A 14,801-nucleotide genomic window follows, 5' to 3' on the forward strand; every position below is an offset into this window, starting at 1 on the left:
TCTAGTGGTCTTGAAGAAAGAATCCTGATTATGAGAAGTATATAGCGTGCATCTAGGCAGGGGCAGGGAAGGCCCATCCAGCTGGGTGGGAGACAAGTGGGTCTTTGGTCCAGCATCGGTAATATTTCTTTAACATTCAAATAGAGCTCACATTGACCATGATTTTCCTTGTGGCCCTGGGGGTGTCCATTTCAAGCTGTTCCTTGAATAGACAAATAATTTATAGCAAAAATCTCCACTTTCCTTGACAGTGGAAGGAATTAGTTTCTCAGGCAACAGGATTTTCACTGGCATTTGGTTTCAAAGGAACCAATTTGTGAGACTCTTTCCTTTTCTCAGTTATCAGAAGCCCTTTGGAAGGATGGTCCTGTCCCAGGCCTCTGGTGTTTGTGACTTACAGATGAGCCTGAAATGCCCCAAGAGAGGGAAAGAAGATTCACTGAAACAGAAAAGGGGATAGATGATGAGAGGAATGTATGGTGTGGGGGAGAGAGCATGAAGGATGGGTCAGAGCCATGTGGCAGAAATGCCTTTTTACAGGGCCACCACCATGCATGGTCTTAATAACTAGCATCACATAGTGCTTGCAAAGGGCCAGGCTCTTCCTCTATGTTCACTGATGCAGAAACGGATGCACATAAGCCTTGCCCAAAGTTGCAAAGCCAGTGAGTGGCAGAACTGGGAATTATATCAGGCAGTTTGGCTCTGGAGTCTGTGTTTTTGATCACTGCATTATCCTGCTTCCCTAACAGTTGTTCCAGGGCTTATTTCAGGCTCCCAGTGCCTCAGTGTGTGGCTGGTGGCAGGTGGATGACAAAAGGGGGCGTTGGAAGTTTGCAGAATTACCAGGTAGCCCAGTTATGAGGGTTTCTCACCGGCGTCTTATAAGTTGAGTCATTTCTAGAATATATACTTCCCAGTATTAAATTAATCTGCTATAAACCAAGGTTAAATCTAGCTTTTTATATATGCGTGCTTAATAAACATTGTCATGCATAAAAAGGCAGCAGTATTTATTTGTGGTACCACCATTTTTACTTAAATATGTTGAATTGAATTTTAAGATTAACTTGCACTTGCAATAGATAATACTTACTATAAAAGGGCATTTTTTTCTTCAAAAAATATTTTCTCTATGTTTATGCATTCTAAGGCAGTGCTTTCAAATGTTTTAAAGCTGAACACTCTACCTCATTTCTTCCTCCAAAGATAACATATTTTAAATAACTCTGTATTCTGAATAAGCTGCATTTCTTAAGTGACAATTTAGTTGGTTTCTCATCTAAATAATCCTCGACACATAATTGCTGGTCTCAACTTTTTATCAACATGAGATAACCAGTGTTCTGCTTCAAGGTGATGTAATTTTAGCTGTGAACATAACAGCTTTGTTTCTCTTAACCTCTATTTTCCTAGGTTAGACACATGTAACCTTTCTGATTCACCTTTGAAATATCAGTAATAGTTTGGGAATGCCCCTGTCCTCTTAGCTTAGGAGATTTGGGGTTTGGGCCTGGGTTAAACACTTACTGGTTCAAGGTTTATTGTTCACGGTTAAAAATTTAATCAACAGACCTCATAGACTTTTGTTTTAGGGACAGGCAGACATGTGTCTATCTTCCTTTTATCCTGTGGTTTAAAAGTATCTGTGCAAGTATTGCTGTGATGTGATAAAAGCCTCAGTCTTGTTGCTTGCTTATTAATTAAAGCATTAGGCTCAGGGGAATATGGTGGACTGTGTCTAGCTGTCTGTGTGGTGCACTCCGTTAAACAGAAAGTCTTGCGTAAACATTTGGGAGAGATTCTGAACACTGAAGGCCTCCCTCTAATTTTAGCTGATCTGTTTTGCAATTGCTGATGGAGAAAGTAAGTACAGTATCTTATTAATATGACAGGTTCCTTAGTTGGGTGCTATTTTGGTGACTTCCTGGGTCTCTGTGTTATAAAGTTAGTGGTCAGGACTAGCCATTGTCTCAGGTGTCTGAGAGCCAGTTCTCAAGTGAATGTGTGTGTTCCCTGAAGGCAGGGCCAACTCTTGGTCAAGTTTGGTCTCTGCCTCTCATCTTGTGAGGTGTTGTGCCAATAGGGGACACTCAGGTGATGTCACTGTCTCATTGCTAAATGGGAAACATGCTTTCTTTAATTTAATCCTTCGGTTCTTATTTTGGATTTTTGGTTTCTTTTAGGGAACTGCCTTGTCCAGAGCCTGACCTTTTTTTTTTTCCAAAGGAAAAATTATTTAAATTTGTATATATATATACAAAAGTAGAGAGCAAAGTATAATGAATCTCTATGTACTTGATGTGCAGCTTCAATAATCATCCTGCAAATCTGGTTCCACTAGTTTCCCTAAACTCTTCCCTCTTCCCTTTCATTTCCTTTCTCCTTTTCTCATTTTTTCTCTTCCTCTCCTTTTCCTTCCTTTCAGTATTTTAACAAAATTTAAACATCCTCCTTTTCACCTATAGACATGTAGTTATGCATCTGTAACTATAATACCTTCTTTTTTCTTTTAACATAAATATTGTATTAAAAGTTTAAAGTGTCCAGCCAGGTGTGGTGGCTCACACCTGTAATCCCAGCACTTTGAGAGGCTGAGGCGGGAAGATTGCTTGAAACCAGGACTTTGAGACCAACCTGAGCCACACAGTAAGACCCCTGTCTCTAGAAAAAAAAAATTATAAAATAATTAGCTGGGCACAGTGGCGTGTGTCTGTAGTCCCAGATACTTGGGAGGCTGAGGTGGGAGGATCACTTGTGCCCAAGGGTTTGAGGATGCAGTGAGCTGTGATTGCACCATTGCCATCCAGCCTGGGCAACAGCAAGACTTCATCTCTTTAAAAAAAGCTGTTTGAAGTGTTAAAAGCACAGCAGCAAAATTAACAACCATCCCTTAGTATCATGGATACCTAGTCCATCTTCTGATTTTTCCCTGCATTATCCAAGATATCTTTCTAAAGTCCCTCTCCTTTTCTTTTTGCAAACTATTGATTTGTTGAAGGAGCTGGACCATTTGCTTTAAGTTTGCTCTAAAGATTGCTTCCTTGAGGTATTGTTTGGCCTGTGTTTGGTATAAGGTCGCTAGATCTGGAGGCTTCATGAGATTCAGGCTCAACTCTTTCAGAGCCTGACTTTCTAATAACTAGGTGTGAAGTGAGCATATTAATAGTTGACCATGGGAATTAGTAAGACGTCCCCTCTGAAAGCAGAGAGTAGGTGTGGGCATGGGTGTTAGCAGATGGGGCCAGGCGATGATCAAGGCACTAAGCTTGGAGTAGATGAGTTTGAGCTAAGATGCTCTAACCCAGCTGTGAACCCCAGGAACTGGTCGGCAGCATGATGTGAAGAGGAGGAGGTAGCATCTGGTTAGGAAACTTTTTCAAATAACTTCTAAATGATCGACAGCTCTCAAGCAATAGCTTGACTGTTGAATAGAGGATTAAGAAAAGTTGGTTAAGGAAAATGAAGAAATGAAATGGTCACAAAAGTGTGGGAGGGGAATGGCTGAGACTGGGCCACAGTCCAGGTATGGGGCTGAATTTCTAGTGTTTCCCACCACGGTCTCTATTGAAACTTCTCCTCCTGGTTGTGTGGTCACATGATGGCCCAGAGCAGCAGCTAGCTCTTCAGAATTTATTGGCTTGTTAAACTTCCCAGAGCGGCTGCTTGCTGTGGTCTGTGTTGGGGACTGGCAGCCACACAAAACTTGAATCACAGATTATAAGAAATAACACTATCAGCAGCAGGCAGTGAATGCATGCTGATGTGAATGCCTAAACAGAAATGCACAAATGCCGAGGGATTTATTCCAAGTGGTGCCTCCATACTCTTCAAAGTGGAGAAATAACTGTTGGACTGGCTTGTGGTGTTGGCCCTAGAGCTGTGTGGGCTTGAAGAAGGGTTATGCAGTCTCTTGATGTGTTGTCTTCTCTTCAGCAGCTAGTAGGATGGACTCAGGGACCTCAGAAATGAGATGTTGGCACATGTATACCAAAAACAGCATAAGGACACTAGAGAGAAGGGTGGAGAGACTTTTTTAGCTTTGTGACCCTGGACTGAACATCTCTGTGCCTCAGTTTCCACATCTGTGAAGTGGAGAAAATCATCATCATCACCACCTCATGGGGTTGGGTGGGTTAAGAAAAATATATATGCAAAGTGTTAAGAACTGTGCCTGGCACGTAGTAGGTATTCATCCAAGCACCTGAGATTTTATAGCTCTCAGTAAATATCTGCTTAATGAGTACATAAATGTTAGCCATTATATGAAGCTAGGGCATTATTATTGCATGCTCGTGTCAGCTGATACTATGTGATATATATCAGCACTGTGAATGAAGAAAGTCACAACTTTTACATAGGTTTCAGGAGGTGTATATACAGGTAGTAAAATTAATTGTCAGGTAGTAAAATTAGTTGCGCTTTGGCTAGCGCTGGAAGCACAGCTGAAGCCATGTATGTGTGTAAGCTGGTCATTTATATACAGGTTGTCAGTCCTTAGATGCCCCAATGCTGCCACTTTGAGGAGTTCTTTGAGAGCTACCAGTGGTGTTTCAGGTCCTCTGTGGTGGTCCCTAACATTTGTTATCGATGCGTGTGTATGTCTCTCATCTCCTCTGTTGTCTGTAAGCTCCTAGAAGGCAGAATCTCCAATAGTGCTCTGCATGAAGCAGGCAGTCACTAAATACTAAATGCCCAGACCAGATTATGTTTTCGGCAAGACAGGGAAATTCATCAGATTTTTATTAGAAAACACTGCATAGAACATGTGTGTTGGAGGGATGTTATATATGGAGCTGCCTCTTTGTCGCAGGGAGATAGATAAAGGAGTTTTCTCATCAGCTGTTGCATATGACTGTGATTCTGCAAACGTGTCATGGTCCCCAGACTATAGGCATGGACCTGGATGTCCATGAGAATTCAAGGAGGTGTAAGACATGGCCTCTACCGCAAAGGCTGCAGAGACACACCAGAAGCAGGCTGAAAGTTAAAGAAGGTAGAAGGCGGTTTGTGCTCTGGACTTCAGAGGAGAGGAGTATGGTCTGCAAGCTAAGCAAAGGGAGGTTTTATGGAAAAGTGGGTGGGTAGCAGCTACAGCATTTGCAGAGAGGGCATAAATTACTTCTTTGGCTCAAATGACAAGGTGAGGTTTGTATGACTGAGACCTAAGTATGCTTCAGGACCCACTTACTTGTTTTTGCTACAGACAGCCCGGAACTGGAGTTAGAGTCACTCTGGTTAGGCTTTGTTAGCTGCATGGCAGTTGGGTGTTAAGACCACTTTGAGTTGAAAGGCCTATATAGCACTTCTCTGCCAGTCTCAGCTTCCCGAGTGAAGATAAGACTAGTGTCCGCTTTCTAGGGTTACTACAAGTATTAACGAGACAGTAGGTATCACCATTAGTAGATGGGCTCAACTTGGAGGAAACACTTGGGAAACAGCTTTATCAGGTGCACATCTTTATTGCCAAAGGCGATGTGGAATCTTCCTACCTGCCTCTTCAGAGCATCCTGGGCAGATCCCCTAGATTCCTTGTGATTTTCTGTAGGTTACCAGTATTAAAAAGCCAGTTTTAGTCTTCTTCATTCTACCAAGCTCAAGAGTTTTAGAAAACAGCAGTGCTGAAGCATTAGTGTCAGCATCTAATTTTTTTTTTTTTTTTGGTTGTGGGGGCGGTCTTTGCTCCACTTACTTGCCTCTTTCCACCTGCTGCTGGCCCCTCCATGGTCAAGGGTCAAGGGGATTGGAGATTAGAGAGGTAGGCAGAGTCTTTTCACTTACCATGTGCTGGTGGACTCCCTCTGGGCTGCCAAATGTCTCCTGTCGTGGCTGGCTTTTTGTGGGGGAACATTAGTGGTTCTTTAGAGCTGCCTCCCCGCAACTGTTATATCACCCTCAGGGACCTTACAAGGACCTTTCCCTGATGCTCTGTCCAGCTGGCCTCTACAGCCTTCACCTTCTCCTGTCCTGAGCCTTCTCCACTGGCAAATAGCCCGCCCACTTCTGCAGGGTCCTGCATGGGGCATTTGGCTGCCTTCTGAGCTGTCCTGCTGGTCCCCCGGGAAATCCAGCATCCTCGTCCTGCCAGAGTTGCTCTGCTGCCTGCTCTTCCCCCGCAGCCTTTCTAGCAGCTGCAGCCAGGTGAGGGGCAAGCCCTCTACAAGCTCCTGGAACTCCCTGTGCTCTGGTCCAGAAACAGTGTGGGGTGGGCTCGTGAGCTTGAGCAGCTCTGCAGTGCTTCACTGGGCCGTGCAATGCCATTTTTCTTTCTTGTAAGTGCTCCATTCTTCAGGAGGGGTCCTCTCCTATACCCTCATGGAAGGGAAGGGGAGATGCTGCAGAGCTCTCCTCTTATTTATTTATTTATTTATTTATTTATTTATTTATTTATTGAGATGGAGTTTCGCTCTTGTCACCCAGGCTGGAGTGCAATGGTGCGATCTCGGCTCGCTGCAACCTTCGCCTCCCAGGTTCAAGCAATTTTCCTGCCTCAGTCTCCTGAGTAGCTGGGATTACAGGCACACACCACCATGCCCAGCTAATTTTTTGTATTTTTAATAGAGACAGGGTTTCGCCATGTTGGCCGGGCTGGTCTTGAACTCCTGACCTCAGGTTATCCACCTGCCTCGGCCTCCCAAAATGCTAGGATTACAGGCATGAGCCAACACACCTGGCCTCTCTTTTAACTTCTATCGGAAACCTCTCCTCCCAAGCTTGCTTTGAAATGGGCTGTGACATTTGGTCACTGTGTAACAAGTCCTGTGAGAATGAGCCGAGTGCCTGTCTTTAGAAAGTAAGTACTTTCTAAAGTGTGTATCACCTATTGTCTCTAGTTTTGAGTAAACAGGAAGAGTCTCATCCTGTGTTCTTCATAAGGTTCATAGTGCAGGGCATGGCACATAGTAAACACCCAGCGAGTATTGGCCACTGTCATTATTTACCTTCTTTGGGCTGTAGATTTCTCATCTGGAAAGTGGAGTTTATGGTGGGTTCTGCTTTGCTTGCCGCTTAGGGCTGTTAATTTGCATGAAAGTATCGTAAGTCCATTTCATTTTTATACATTAGCCACAGCAGAACGGGATCTCTCCGCGCATGTTTAAGGCCTTTGTAAGCAAGAGCCACCCGGAATTCTCCTCTAACAGGCAGCAAGATGCCCAGGAATTCTTCTTGCACCTGGTGAATCTAGTAGAGGTGAGTAGTCAGTCTTCACGGATGCTCAGCGGGGTTGTAAGAAGGGTGCCGAGCCGCTCAGTGCAGTCTGCTGTGGCTTGATCAGAATGCTTCCCCACTCTCTTCTTGCTTCAGTCTCTCCTGTTGAAGTTGGTTCAGAATCAGCTCCCTGGAAACTCTCTGCTCAGCCCACTTGATGTGACTGCTCTTCACACTCCAGTTTCCAGACACTTGTGGATCTCTGTGCTCCTTTTAACCTGTATGTGTTATAGGAGTGCTTGCCAGTTATTCCATTCACAATTTATTTTTTTCTGGTCTTTGTGACAAAGTTCCTTAAGAGCCCTGCGTGGTATTTGGTGTCCTCCTGCCACTGCTCAAAGATGATGAGTCTGCTTACATCAGAATTGAATGCCATTAAAAACATTTTTTTTTTTTTTTTTTGAGATGGAGTCTAGCTCTGTTGCCCAGGCTGGAGTGCAGTGGCACAATCTTGGCTCACTGCAACCTCCGCCTCCTGGGTTCAAGCAATTCTACTGCCTCAGCCTCCTGAGTAGCTGGGATTATAGGCGCCCGCCACCACGCCCGGCTAATTTTTGTATTTTTAGTAGAGATGGGGTTTCACCATATTGATCAGGCTGGTCTCCAACTCCTGAACTTGTGATCCGCCCGCCTCGGCCTCCCAAAGTGCTGGGATTACAGGTGTGCACTGGAAAGCCACTGAGAATTCCTGAGTAAAGCCTTTTTTTTTTTTTTCCTGGTTACAGCAGTGTTCTTTGTGGAAAATATAGAAAACACAAAGGAGAACATCAAAATCCCTCTTAATGCCACCCCCTGCAAACAGCCAGTGTTTTTGTTTGTTTGTTTGTTTGTTTTTGACAGAGTCTTGCTCTTGTCGCCCAGGCTGGAGTGCAGTGGCATGATCTTGGCCCACTGCAACCTCTGCCTTCCAGGTTCAAGTGATTCTTCTGTTGTTTGTTTCCTTGTTAGAACTAGGCTTTAGTGGTTTCTCTTGTCTGCCTCACGGTTACTGACTCACATGTCTGCTCAGGTCCATGATCTTTTCTAACTCTGTTTATCATTTATTAGTGATAACTATTTTTTTTAGAATAAAGCCTCCGAGTAGCTGGGATTATAGGCACCCACCACCATGCCTGGCTAATTTTTTGTATTTTTAGTAGAGACGGGGTTTCACCATGTTGGCCAGGCTGGTCTTGAACTCCTGACCTCAGATGATCTGCCTGCCTCCGCCTCCCAAAGTGCTGGGATTACAGGCGTGAGCCACCGTGCCCGGCCAACAGCCAGTGTTCACAGGTTGGGATCTGCCCCTCCCGTCACTTTCCAGGTCTTATGTTAATTCTCTACATGCTCTTCTGTAAGCAGTGTTTTCACTTAAATGTTTTGCATTTAAGTCATTACATCTGTTAACAGAACGTAATTTCTGTTTTATTTGTACCTAATTTACATGAGTGTATTTATATAATCATATTGTACCTGTTTTCATGTTTCCAGGGCAGCCCTTTATTTTTTCCCTTTCTCTTTTGATTGGCTTCTCCTCCTCCTTTCTTCTCATTCCATGAATTTCTCTCCCATGGTTTTTAATTTAATAATATTGAAATAGTAATCCATGATGAACTATATTTTATTTTACCAATCCCTATTTTTGGACTTTAGATAAATTCCAGTGTTTTTCTATTAAAGTGCTTTGGTGAATGGGCATGGCCAGAGGACATGTTTAATAAAGCCAAGTGTTTACACCAGGTTTAGAGTTCATTTTCTACTAAGTCTTAGTGGCTCAATATTCATACATTTACTAACCTGATACAATCCATCCTTCAGAGGAACCGCATCGGCTCAGAAAACCCAAGCGATGTTTTTCGTTTTTTGGTGGAAGAACGCATTCAGTGCTGTCAGACCCGGAAAGTCCGCTACACGGAGAGAGTGGATTACCTGATGCAGTTACCTGTGGCCATGGAGGCGGCAACCAACAAGGGTAACAATTCCAAAGTGGGAAATTGGTACTGCGTGTCTTCATATGGGAAAACACTTGAATCAGACAGAATGGTTTAGTCACTGAAGTGTGTCAGGAGTAGACCCAGCCCAGGTGATGTCTGCTTTGCACATCTCTTTTCATCTCTTTGTTAGTTCCCATGTGACTTTTCCTTTGAGAAGAATCAAATGCATCACAGGTTTTATGGAGGCGTTATGGTTGGAACCTACTTCACTGCCTATAAATTTGGCCAACTACTGAGTATGGAGTCAGCATAATTTTGGGGAAAATTGTTGGTAATGATGTATGTAGAAAATTCTTTAACACTATCATTTATAAGTTGTGCTATAAAGTCTGAGGGGAATGATCAGGACTGCATTTTTTAAAGTTAGACATTCAAGCAGAGATCTCTTGAAATAATCCAGCTTTGGCACGTGAGTATTTCAGCCAGCTCTTCTGGGAGAAAAATTGTGTCAGGGTTCTTTGTAAAAGCAAAGCCCATTAGAAGGGTCTCTGGGCTTTGGAAGAGAGAAGGAGGCAGAGATGTGGCACTCATGTTTGGTGCCTCCTCCTTCCATCAGTCTAAGCTGGTTCTTCCTAGGCAGAATAGACAAATGGCATTTCTTTGAATTAACATCATAGAAGCAAAAAAGACAAAATAGCTGCTGGATTGCGCATCTCCTGTGAACCAGTCATTTTTGTAAAGTTCAGCAATTCCACTATGCAGCCATAAAAAGGAATGAGATCATGTCCTTTGCACATGGATGAAGCTGGAAGCCCTCATCCTCAGCAAACTAACACAGGAACAGAAAACCAAACACCGCATATTCTCACTCATAAGTGCGAGTTGAACATTGAGAACACATGGACACAGGGAGGGGAACATCACACACTGAGGCCTGTTGGTGGGTTGGGGGAAAGGGGAGGGAACTTAGAGGACAGGTCAGTAGGTGCAGCAAACCACCATGGCACACGTATACCTGTGTAACAGACCTGCACACGTTCTACACATGTATCCTGTTTTTTTTTTTTTTTTTTGAGAAAAAAGTTTAGCAATTCCCTGGATGGCCCTTTTTCCTCTTTCTTGTGTGTGGGGGGTCACGGGTCAGTTTATGATGTTAATTGGAAAGTGATGATTATGATGATTTAAGATGAAACGATTTTCAATTTCTATATGCTCATGCAGTTTTTGATCAGCTTCAAAATCCTTTTGGTGTAGAAACAAGGGGAATAGGAGTCTGCTGTTTGTTTCCTTGTTAGAACTAGGCTTCAGTGATTTCTCTTGTCTACCTCAGGGTTACTGACTCACATGTCTGCTCAGGTCCATGATCTTTTCTAACTCTGTTTATCATTTATTAGTGATAACTCCTTTTTTTTTTTTCAGAAAGGAGAGTTATAATTTAGTCTCTGGAATTTGACTGTTGGGAACACCTAATGTTAGCAACCTAGATATAAGTACATCATAAACTGATTGGGGACAGGGGAATGAATTTTAAAACATCTAAGATGTGTTTAGGAAAACACATATGTGCATAAGTGTACTTACAAACTGATAAATGAGTTTTTTTTTTTTGAGTAATACAAAAGAAATGATCAGAAAGGCCATTCAAATCGATAAAAAATTGTGACTACAGGCTAGTTTCCAGGACCAGATCTGCTGGTGCTTGGGAGGTTCCTCTTTTTCCCTTAGTATTTAATCATTTGAGTAGGAATAGCACAGAGGCCTTCTAGGTTGGTTGCCCTGATGTCTGAGGTATTGGGTAACCTCCACAGGAAGTTGTCTCGGCAGTGTTGGTTACTGTCATGGGTTGTGTGATGGTGGCTAACTGCAGTCCTGTAGTTATCCTCCTCCTTGGCCTCACACCTCTGTGGGACCCATGACCTCTAATCATAGTTGCTGGTGGAACCAAATCAGAAAATGTGTAACACTGGATCTGGTTCTTGTCAGGCGCTTAGTGGTGGTTCTTTTTGTTTTTTTTTTCTGTTTTTTTTGTTTGTTTGTTTTTTTCTGCCTTTGGTTATTTTATTTTAAAACAGCTTAAAGTTAACAAGAATGTTTTTGTTAGTTTTGTGTATGTGTGTGTGATCATTGGCAAAAATTGATCCCCTTACACAATGTAACATCTCTTTCTGGCCTTATCTGTTGGGTTGTAGAGGGAGTGCTGATCAGGGTTTTAAGTCCAGCTTTGTCAATAATTGGCTGGTTTTGACTTTGGGCCTCAGTTCTTCAGCAAGGCAATGAAGAACTGGGAAGAGGTGAGCTCTTGGACCTTTTCTGGCTATAAAATACTCTGATGCGAAGGCCTTGTGTTGGGAGGATGGCATTTGAATAATCCCAGTATTGGCCTTTGGACAAACAAGATTCATGGGCATTTATATCACACACATGGTCTGACCCTCTCACCCACCCAGGCCAGGCCAAGCTCACACTTCCCTTCTGTCAGTTGCAAAGGGGAGCATGCAAAAAGATGTGAATGGCTTGATACCACCTGTCGGTGCAACTCTAAAGACAGCCCCAGAACAGCCTTTCAGCAGGCACATCTGGCTCTGTAAAGGACAACAAATAAGCAACCCTGGCCCAGCCCAGAAACCTTCAGGGAAGACTGTCCAAAGAGGGTGCTTTTCATTTCCATAGGGTAAGAGCGATTGCAAGGTCATTCATTTGCTCTTTCACCCAGATGAACTGATCGCTTATGAACTAACGAGAAGGGAAGCAGAAGCAAACAGAAGACCCCTTCCTGAGTTGGTGCGTGCCAAGATACCATTTAGTGCCTGCCTTCAGGCCTTCTCTGAACCAGAAAATGTTGATGATTTCTGGAGCAGTGCCCTACAAGCAAAGTCTGCGGGTGTGAAGTAAGTGTGTGTATGTGTGGTGGCAGTGGGGTGAGGAGGGGCCTTGAGAGGTGGGGACAGGGGTAAGGGAGAGGGAGTGGGTGTTATTTGTGTCTGTGTGTGTTTGTTTATGTGTGATGGATGGGATTATGGTTCACACACCCTAATTGTCGTCAAACTTCACTTGTGTGAGACCTGTCCAATAAAACAGGCCTGTGATTTATATTATGTGCTAAGGAAGGGTTTTCTTTTTTCTTTTTTTAAATGTAAGGTTGTGATTTATTCTCTATTAGGAGCCTGCCTTCCTTCCTTCCTTCCTTCCTCCCTCCCTCCCTTCCTCCCTTCCTCCTTCCCTTCCTCCCAACCTTGACCCCACCCCCAGCCCCTCTCTCACCAAGAGGATACAGCCAAGAAACAATCCTCTACCCCCAAATGGCAAGAATGACATTATTCATGAAGAAATTACAAAAATGCTTAAGACAGGCCTCCATATTTAAACTCCATTGCACTATATTTTAACTCCATAATTAAAGACTTGGTCTAGAACTTGGTTGGCTATGTTTCTCTTTGGAGACTAGGAGTCTCGGGACATCTCAAAGTGGACAAGGAAGTCTCCTGAGCATTGTTGAAACGAGCCGTTCAGGGTTTTGTCAGATGTCCTGTTTTCACATTATGAGGCTGGTTGTCAGACACATAAAAGTTTTTTTTTCTCCATCTGCCACCCTAGTTGATTTGATGCAGTCGAGTCCTTGCCAACACACTTCATATCACTGCACTTAATTGGAAAAAGAGTGCTTGCAGTGGCATAAAACAAAGGGAGGTCTGAAAGTTTGGCTCCAGGAGTTTTGCTACGTTCAGATATTCTTTGGCCATTTTTCTTTGAGGCTAAGATTGAGATTTTGGCTAACATAAAGGGGATTAAAGGATGGAACAGCTGGTGCAGGCTGTTTTTACCATGGCCTCATAGCAGTTCAACCTATACATATATATATATATATATATATAAAATTTTATATATAAAATGTATATATATAAAATTTTATATATATACATATAATATATATAAGTATCATATATATATTTTAGAGGGAGTCTCGCTCTGTCACCCAGGCTGGAGTGCAGTGGCATGATCTTGGCTCACTGCAACCTCTGCCTCCCAAGTTCAAGCAATTCTCCTGTTTCAGCCTCCTGAGTAGCTGGGAATGCAGGCACATGCCACCAAGCCCGGCTAATTTTTGTATTTTTTTTTGTTTGTTTTTTTTTGAGACGGAGTTTTGCTTTTGTTGCCCAGGCTGGAGTGCAGTGGCGCGATCTCGGCTCGCCACAACCTGCGCCTCCCGGGTTCAAGTGATTCTCCTGCCTCAGCTTCCCGAGTAGCTGGGATTACAGGCCTGCACCACCATGCCCGGCTAATTTTGTATTTTTAGTAGAGATGAGGTTTCTCCATGTTGGTCAGGCTGGTCTCAAACTCCCAACCTCAGGTGATCCTCCCTCCTTGGCCTCCCAAAGTGCTTGATTACAGGCGTGAGCCACCGCACCCAGCCAATTTTTGTTTTTTTAGTGGAGACGGGGTTTCACTATTTAGCCAGGCTGATCTCGAACTCCTGACCTCAGGTGATCTGCCCTCCTCAGCCTCCCAAAGTGCTGGGATTACAGGCATAAGCCACCATGTCTGGCCTCAACCTATATTATTTGTTCTCTGTGAAACCCCTCCCTCAGGCTTCTGCTATGTTTCAGATTGTAGAGTTCATATGTTAAAAACAGGAAAGCAAAAACAATTTATTTCAAAAAGGAAAAACAAGCCATATTTGTTAAAATTATTTTTAAAAAGCTCCCTATCCAAGGGAGATTAATAGTAGTTCATTCAGGTATCAGTTGCCCATCACTAGGTGAGTTTTTATCCTAGGACTGCTCAGTTATAGGTGTGGGTGGTTGTGTGTGTGTATGTTGTGTATGTGTGCACATGTGCATGTGCCTGTTTGTGTCCTTGCAGATAACAGTTGTTGAGTTCTCAAGTTCAGTGTGAGAGATACTTTATTACAACTCAGAGATATCTTTGGGCAGTTAGATCTCTACACACTCTATTAGTGATGGAAGCAATTTTTTAAAATCATTGACAGTAGGTTTAACACTGATTCCTCGAACATTTATCCTTTTCTCTTTGTGCTTTTGTTCTGATTCCATTTTGGAGGTGGAAGGTGATTGTGGGGTCTGGAAGCTTTGAAAGCCCCAGCATCAGGTGTGAGCTGCCGACTGGGGTATTGTTCACTTGCCTGGCCCTCAGCCACCCCTTTCTGCTCTTCAGAAAAGGGGCCTGGTGTCTTAGAAGTGCAGGATGTGACACACTGTCTGTGCCTGCCTCTCCCTAGAAGTGTCCTGCCAGGAAGCAGCCTTTTCAACACCTGGAAATGGCCCATCTTTAAAATGGGGACTGAGAGGCGTTAGCTTTCCACAGAGAGGCAGATTCCCTGAGCCCAGGGCTAGTGGTCAGGAGACCTGGATTCTTCTCCTGTGTCCACCTTCCACCCTTAGCTTCTGTCCTGGGGCAAAGTCACCGCCCAGTGATTCCATCTGTAATGGAGAAATGATGCTCTCCTGAATTTCTCCTCAGATGCTGCAAAATATTCAGTTGTAGGCAGTGCTAGCATATCTATCTAGAATCCTCGAGGAGGGGTTTCTGCTTCCTATAGTTCTTACAAGGACCTTTTACCTTTTCCTTTTTGTCTGCGTACACACATGCTCTTGCATGTGCCTTTTATATACATGAGAAGAATTAGTACTGGGCATATCCAGTTGTTATTAATTGAAAACT

General features: G+C 43.5%; 1 protein-coding gene across 6 annotated transcripts in view; it reads left to right on the forward strand.

Moving 5' to 3' along the window:
• USP13 (ubiquitin specific peptidase 13) overlaps nucleotides 1–14,801 on the forward strand; it is a 129,764-nt gene that overhangs the window by 78,813 nt on the left and 36,150 nt on the right. For 4 of the 6 annotated variants that reach the window (XM_024245131.3, XM_024245132.3, XM_024245133.3 and 1 more), the window contains 3 exons: nucleotides 7,066–7,191; nucleotides 9,007–9,160; nucleotides 11,836–12,010. In XM_024245131.3, coding sequence (XP_024100899.1) covers nucleotides 7,066–7,191; nucleotides 9,007–9,160; nucleotides 11,836–12,010 — 455 coding nt within the window. The remainder of the gene's footprint in view (nucleotides 1–7,065; nucleotides 7,192–9,006; nucleotides 9,161–11,835; nucleotides 12,011–14,801) is intronic. The other 2 variants (XM_063722356.1, XM_054553033.2) reach the window with 1 other exon arrangement.

Source organism: Pongo abelii, chromosome 2, assembly GCF_028885655.2.
Source record: "Pongo abelii isolate AG06213 chromosome 2, NHGRI_mPonAbe1-v2.0_pri, whole genome shotgun sequence".
Classification (NCBI taxonomy): domain Eukaryota; kingdom Metazoa; phylum Chordata; class Mammalia; order Primates; family Hominidae; genus Pongo; species Pongo abelii.